Source organism: Hylaeus volcanicus, chromosome 7, assembly GCF_026283585.1.
Source record: "Hylaeus volcanicus isolate JK05 chromosome 7, UHH_iyHylVolc1.0_haploid, whole genome shotgun sequence".
NCBI lineage: Eukaryota > Metazoa > Arthropoda > Insecta > Hymenoptera > Colletidae > Hylaeus > Hylaeus volcanicus.
The window spans coordinates 1341614-1349814 of record NC_071982.1 but is presented as its reverse complement, the minus strand read 5'-3'; the positions used below and the strand labels follow the sequence as shown (position 1 = coordinate 1349814).

The window sequence follows — 8201 nt, the reverse complement described above, 5'->3', positions numbered from 1 at the left end:
GTATAATAATTCCACCTCACGAACTCCACCCTTTAGTCTTTGGTAAGTCTAAGTTTGATTTAGTCTTTGTAGTCGTCTGCTGGGGCCCACTGGGGTCCATCTAGCTGAGGTCCAATCCATTTCTATTCTTCTTGACATTACTTTGCCTGACATAACTCCTTAATTTTGGTTTAGTTCGCGTTATCGTAATTCTGTATGAACATTTACGTTAGTCTTGTCGTTTGTAGTCGTCTGCTGGGGCCCACTGGGGCCCAACCAGCTAGGGTACCTGGGGGTTGCTAAGCCCGTACTGTAGCTGCATACTCGCATGCTACAGCCCCTGAAGGCGATTATCATACGTCACACGTCAGTTCAAATGGCGGTGTCCATCGATCAGGCGAACACGAGCATTTCGAACGTCGATTCGCTTCTGAATATAGGCCCAGTTTGCGCGCGCGCGCGTGTAGACGTATTTTCATAAGCGTTTTAAGGCATTCTCTGTCGGCGTCCTCGCTCATTAATTTTTCACGCTCATCCCAGTCTCATCCCGCACACGCGTTAGGACTTGTTCGGACCTTGAGCGCCCAACGAGGCGAACTCGCGCGAACGGGAATCGCTCGCTCGCACGAGCAACCCCATAAATATTGTAGCGACGCGAGCCGCGGGAGGGTTTTCTGACTCGTTGGCGCTAATACGAGCCTCTCTCGCTGCTTCTGAAGCTCCAAGGGCTTTTTTTCACGTATGAAAACTACGCGAATACACGGCCCGAAGGGTGTGCAAAACGAATTAAACGAAACCTTTGTCCGCGACTTTAACACCTTTTCCAGATTTAGCCTTCGCGGACTGCCTTACTTTAACGTCTACCCCTCGTTACTCTTACGGTGGCTTGGATAATGTGCTCGTTGGGTTTTCGGAGACAAATGTGTCTGGATTAGGTGTATCGAACGTTTGTCTACGCGCACCGTTCTCTCACCATCGACCGGATAATTCAAGGATAGTATTTACCTACGTGCGATGGGTATAGTTCACCCACCGAGTAATTCTTTCTTGTCTTCGCGTGTTTCTCATTATTTCACGCTACTGGTCATTCATTTCGATACACCACATCTGTAACTTTTCTTATCTTTTCACTTTTTAACAAAAATAAGTTCTTACCCCGGCATACGCGAAGAATTTCGGACAAAACCGAACTTCGCCAGTGGCCAGGGAGGAAAATATACGCGAGGACAATGGAACGGAACGGGCAACGTTCAGAATATACTCGGCACGGACTTTTCAACTTGAAATATCTCCGTAAGAACGGAGACGCGTGTATTTTAATGTTTCGCCAAGTGCTTTCGTCGTCGAAATTTCTTCCACGCTTTGATGGAAGCTGGAAAATATCTTTAAAATAGATTTCCTTTTTATACTCTTCAGAGAAGACTTACTTCGTTTAAAGAAACGATTGGGTTTATAGCGAATCGAAGATTCAATTATATTTGAAAGTGGGTGTATGATTTCTGTCACGGGTAACAAAATTCATTTTTCGCTTTGTTATACTCACAATGAAATTAGCGTTTGTAACAGAATTAATTATCTGTAAACAGTGGCGGTTAATTTTTTAGACTAAGAATGGATTTAAAATGGTGGCCAAATTCCTTTAAACTACTCCGAACTCCCTAAAATTCAGGCAATAGTAGAAACAATGGAATGAATATTTCATTCAACTATCAATAAACAGTGGCTGTTAATTTTTGTGAGTAAGAATAAACTTCAAATGGGAGGTGAATGTCTTCAACAGGTAACAATGTACTTTGAACTCCCTAAAATAAGTCGATAGTAGTAGTTGTCAACAGTCGTTTATAGTCGTCATTGAACTCGTTGTGCTCGATCCATTTGACTTAAGGTTCTATAAATTACGCGAGTACTTGGCTCGCTTTTTATTGTCGCGTTTCCTTTCTTCCCTTCGGCCAATGTCAACGAGCGCCAAATGCTGGAACACATTGACGGAACGGAAAGAGAGGGAAAGGGAGTCGGCGATTATATTGAACGGTATTTCGTTGACATAATGCGACACGCGCGAGCACACTTTATAATGGAGTCGCGTCACGTCGGTTACACAATCACAATACTAATCGGACATAATGGCTACCTACTTTCTTGCCGATGGCTCCGAAAAAAAGTACGCGATACAAAGATTTCTTTAAAAAGAAAAAGTAGAGAGACCATGGGGTGCTTCTTCTTTAACGCGTAGCTAACAGCTATCGATACGATCTTTCGTCGCGACGTTATCGCGTGGTTTATTTGCATAATGATAAACGGAGCTTCGTTTCGCTTCTGCTTTAAATTGACCTTTTAAAAAAATCTTTCCTTCGAGCAGATTATAAATAGTAATATATAAAAAAAGCCACGGTACTTTAAAGTTCAAACATGTTCCTTAAATAAAATACACGATTCCACGTTCTGGTAGAAGTAATCGACCAGATTTTTCAATTCGCAGATGTACCTTTGGAAGTAAAAAAGAAATGGCACCTTATCAGTGACATCAATCAGCGTACGAAAAATAAGAAAGATGAAATCTTCTGGACCCCCGCCCCACCAAAAAAAAGGGGTTGGGTCTGGATTAAGTCCAGAAATCAGAATTTTCAACTTGCAAATGTACCTTTGGAAGTAAAAAATGGCACCTCGAATCTCAGGTTATCTCAGTGCCACTAACCTATGTACCAAAAATAGGAACAATGAAATCTTCTGCACCCTTAAGAAAAGGGTTAGGTCTGATTTAAGTCAGCCCATTTCGAAATCAGATCGCTCAACTTGCCGATGTACCTTTGCGAGTAAAAAGTGACACCCTATCGGTGACACCAAGCCGCGTTCGAAAAATAAGGATGAAATGTTCGCCAATGTCCAAGGTAGGGGTTAGGTTGAAACAGGGCGTAGAACGAAAGTTTCTCGTTCGCTTTCGAGCTCGAAACAACATGCTCGAACGGATATATCTCGAATTCCCAACGAAGCGAATCGGCTTAAGTGAAAATCACTGGGCGGTTTGCGACCCCGTAAATATTGTACCCGTTGCAGCCACGGGTGGCCAGAAACGAAACGGAACGTTTCAGGGGGTAGGGGGTGGCTGTGAAACTCCTGGAACGGAGGTCTCTCTTCTATCTTTTTTCTCTCTAACCAGTCCGCTGTTCCAGCGGTTCACGCGTGCCTTCTTGTCCCTTGAAGTGGTCCGTGCGATATGGCGGAAGAATCGATTGCACACGAGGAGACCAAGGAAGAGACGCTTAAACCTCTTCTCCGACTAGCTCCGGCGTTTCCTGCGCATTCGAGAAGAGGTTTCTGTCGATCCCTCTTCCGGAAATGAACCGGCCTCTGGTAATTCCGCGATCCTTTTGCTGGACAGACCGAATAGCGGAGAACAAAGGGCCGCGCGTTAACTGCACCGACGGCACCTCTTCATCTTCTCCATGGACACGGTTTTGGTAACTTCGTCGATGCGCTCGGGGGTTGGCTATAGCTGCAGGAACAGTTCACCGGGGATACTCGTGAGGAGGTCAGCTCGGGATGGACCGACTCTTAACCGGGGAGTCTGGTCCAGCTAATGTATTTTTCTAATGCGTATCATTTCCAGATGTAATTAAATCTACACTGTCAAATTTTCTTCTTTGAACGTCCCTTTATATGTAAAAAAAAGTTTCAATAACAAAAATTCATTACATCTGGAAATTATATGCATCAGAAAAATACATTAGCTGGACCAGACTGCCAATTCAAATTAAATCTACACTGCTAAATTTTCTTTTTTGAACGTCCCTTTATATGTAAAAAAAAGTTTCAATAACAAAAATTAATTTGAACGTATACATATATAGATATAGCAGTCGCAATGAAAGGATTCGGTGAAAACGATGGAACGCATAGCTCATCGAATTTTTATCCGATTCGCTTGATTCGTCGCTTAAATCCAAGGTAATTAAGTTTATACGCTAACGAACCTCGACTCTTAATGAATTATTGTTATAGCATAAAGTTATTGCAAAATAACGGCCGACACGTATCGTTCGTTTTCATGTTTTCTGCCGCCACTTTCCTCTCGCATTTTAGTGGACATTTAGTTTCCCCCTAAAAGAATGGCCCGCGAACCTCTCGCGAAACAAACCCTCCCCTGAAAAGTTATTCTCCCCACGAGGTAGCAGCATCGAAAAGTTCTCGAGCATCCACCGGCAGCACGCAACCGCGTTCTACTTTTTCCTCCTCGTAGATTCTTCTTGAAACATTTTTGACAAGACGCGAGGGTAGCAAGGGAGAAAGGGGGGTGCAGATAGTGTCGGTGCAAGCAGAAACATCGCCAAGCGGCGGTCGGGGTATTCCGGTGGCTTCGTAGCATCGCCGTCATACAATTTATTGGTAAACTTTGCTAGCTTGTTAGAGGGTTACGTGCGCTGGGATAAGAAATATCTAGAGTGGTATCCACCTCTGCGCCAGGGTCTACAGTCTCCCTGTCGTCCCCCCCGGAAGACCCCCCTCTTGTTCGTGTTACCGACATTCTTTGTCGCTGTGTGCACCAGCAGCGCCGCAGACAGTACCTGGAAAGCGGTAGCCAGCGGCATCAGCGCCGACGGTAGAGACCGAAGCAGCCCTCGTCGGCTGTAGGGTTAGAATGCCAGGGTTGGCTCCATTGGGTCACTGGTCTGCATCACTGGCTTCGACGCTCTGCCAACCACCACCATGCCTTTCTGCCATCCTCTGTCTCCCGTTCATCTCTTCCGGCGCGCTTCGTCCTCGCGCTACACCCCCAACCTTCTCTTGGCAGACTCTGCCAAGAATATGAATATCGCACGCCTGCTCTGACGGATAAGCTCGATGGGAATGATTCTCGCGACGTTTGGATAACAGATTCCGTCGATACGGGTGTGTGCGTGTGTGTGTTTTTTTTTTTTTGAGAAGTGGTCACGGGGTTGGGTCGTTTAGGGGGGAGGTGATGAGACGAGAAGGTGACAAGGTGGTAGATGGTACGTTGGCAGAGGTGACAAGGTGACAAAGTGACAGGGTGATGGGGTGGTTAGATAGGAAAATAGCAAAATGACGAGGTAAGAAGATGGTAAGGTGGCAGGGTGAATAGATGGCAAAATGAGAGGATGGTAAGATAGTAAGATGACAAAGTGGCAAAGTGACAGGGTGGTAAGATGGAAAGATAGTAAGATGGCAAAGTGACATAATGATAAAATAATAAGGTAATAAGAAGACAAGATGTAAAGGTAACAAGGTGGTAAGATGGTGCATTGGCAGGATGATATGATAGCAAAATGGTGCATTGTGATATGAAAAAATACTAAAATAACAAGGTAACAAGAAGAGAGGCTGGCAACATAGCAAGATGACAAGGTAAGACGAGGGCAAGAGGAGAAATTGACGAGGTAACAAGAGGACACGTGAGAAGATGATACGATGGTATTTAAGCACTTAAAAATTCCATTAATTTCAAGTCACTAAACAACCCAGAAATTCTTACTGGTTTTTCCATTAGGACCCGCAATGCGGTAGTAGTTTTGTAAGAGAAATAACGCGTGGATATACAGGACTGTCTTCGCGTATATAACAGCTGCAAGAACGTACGTCACATATACAAAGATGTATAAATGTGTACGGTCGAAGGGGTTAGTATAGGGGTTGAAATTCCCTCGGAATTTCGCTGCCGACAGTCTGCGTGTGCTTTTACACCTATGTGCATACTTCTGCTGCTCGCGTTTGCGTGTACGAAGAGAGGAAGATGACACGTGGGAGGAAGGGTGAAGGGAAACGGAGCAAGAGAAACAGTGCCGGGGACAACAATCATAACAATCTAGTTAAACGTTATAAGGATACCTCGCGCTAAGAGGCGTGCCAAGCGTTGCATAAAATCAAATTGTACGCCGAGCCGAGAAGTTATTGTCGTTTCTCATTCTCCGCTCAGTTTTCGTCGCCGAAAATTCCGTCGAGGATCTTCTGTCTCTTAGAGTTCCCCTATTCTCCTAGTCTTCGTCTTGTCCCTGCCTTCTCGGAACCGTTCTTCCTCCCGTCTTTCCCTTCCTCTTCAATTTTTCTTTTATTACTTTCTTCGTGCGCTATCATTCCTTGACCTGTCTGTCATTTGTTTGGAAAGTTTGCGAGCTGTTTGCTAACGAGGAAGTACAACTTTCTAAGACGTTTTCCTCTAGATATGACCGATAAGAAGAAGATGATAGAGGGTACAGTTATTCTGGTTAGGCGAGGGGTGTTCAGTTGCGAAAGTATTACAAATATTTTTTATGTTTTATTGGAAGGATTAAAGTAAGCAATTGGCGAGGTGGCAAAGATGGGAATATCCCAAGACGAATAAAATTGAAAGTTGCCAAGGTGGCAAACTGACAGGATGACAGGGAATCTGACGATCTACTAAGATACCTAACGTGCAAGCCATCGTCGTTAAATATCATCCAATACACAATAAAACGGAATTACAAATTTCATAGCTTTCTGCTAAGAGAAACTATTTCTCGGTCCCTTTCTTCCTGTCATTTCTATCGTCTTCTTTTATCAGTCTCGAAATGCTGATATCACGTAAATATCGAGTTCCCGACCGTAGGCACTTAAGATGTTCGTTCGAATCGAAATCCATCCGCGATAGTATTCGCGGAGCGTACAAGCGAGTTCATATAATGAGACTTTCTATTCCGTCAACGATATCGGATAATTGTGTCCCTACTGTCGATCCTCGAAATAGGGTAATGGAGAACTTACGAAATCGGCTTGAGGGGTTAAATTGAAATTGAAATCACTCGAAATTACTTGCAGCCTCGAGGATTCTCGAGGAGGTTGATACCCCTCTGCCCTTGGAATCGAATATTACTTTCGACGCTCGGAACAATCGCTTTCGGTACGCGCCCTCGTGCACGATTGATCGGACACGACGAAACGGTGTTATGGCCCTGTACCATATTTATTTTATTACCCGTTGTGTAACGTAAGAAGATGGAGGAATAATAAAACGATTAAAGGACAAGGCGGTAAAAGGGGAAAATGGAAGTTGATAAAATGACGAAGCGACAAGGTGGCAAGATGGTAAGAGAAGAAAATAAGAAGTTGACCAGGTGACTAAGCGACAAGGTGGCGAGAAGACCAAGTGATCAGATGGCAAGGTAACAAATGACGAGACGATAGGGTAACGAAATGAGTAGGGTAAGACAGCAAAATGAAAAAACTACAATTAGAAAATGTAACAAACAACAAGTTAACAAACACGATGAATATCTAATAGCTACCCGACAGTCCTTGTTAAACGAGACCCTGGAAACCCTCGAGACCCTCGAAATAACGCATTAAATCTGTCTTGAATATTAAATATGAAAATACAGAGCACACAAAACCGTTCCTCCTGGTTTCCCCATTTTCCTCGATGCACCGAATTCTCATGCAGCCATTAAGGCATTGTCGCAGGGGAGAAGAAACCGCTCGCAACAATGCAAACGCAACGTCGACAATGTCTCAGCACGCAGCCTGACTGCCGACAGAAAGGAAACGCATACTGCTTAGTTACAGTAACAAGATTTACAAGAAGAATTCTAGCAAGTCTGCTCGTCGATCGCTCCGAGCGTTCGACGACCGGATCTTCGCCGTGGGGCATCAAAGAGATGCTAGATACGGTCCTGAATGCGGCGAGAAAGGGGTCTAAAAGTCTCTTCGGGTGGGACTCTTAATTATAAAGCCCACTGGCGATAATTGTCGTGTAGTTGGACCAACATTGTGACTGCATGTTTTCCCGCCACGCCCATCTCGGTGTTCGTCTCAGCGGGAGAGTCCTTTCTTCGTGTTTGCGCTCCCGTGGGACCGTTGCTCCTTGGATCTTTATTAACCGTGCAGGAATCTCGATTCCGAGATCGATTCCGCGCGGATCTCGCCTCCTACTGATCGAGGAATCTTGCGTGAGAAAATACGATCAACGAGTCAAGAGGTAGTTTTTTAATAACAAAATGACGAAGTGACAGGGCAACAAGTAACGCGTGACAACCTGATATGGAGGTAAGATGGTGAAGTGATAAAATGATGGGGTGGTAAGATGGCAAAAGGACAAAATCGAAAGATGACATGGTAACAAGGTGAGTAAATGACAAGATGGCAGGTAACGTGGTGACAATGCGTCAAGGTGTCAAGATGGCGAAATAATGAAAGGACAAGGTGGTGAGATGACAAAATGCCAAAATAGAAAGATGACAAGGCAACAAGGTGAG

General features: G+C 44.5%; 1 protein-coding gene across 1 annotated transcript in view; it reads left to right on the top strand.

Annotated features, from left to right (window-relative positions):
• The first annotated feature begins 5332 nt into the window (after positions 1 to 5332).
• Positions 5333 to 8201, top strand: part of LOC128879897 (proton-coupled amino acid transporter-like protein CG1139) — a 22442-nt gene continuing 19573 nt past the window's right edge. Inside the window, exon 1 of the mRNA XM_054129458.1 lies at positions 5333 to 5340. Coding sequence (XP_053985433.1) covers positions 5333 to 5340 — 8 coding nt within the window. The remainder of the gene's footprint in view (positions 5341 to 8201) is intronic.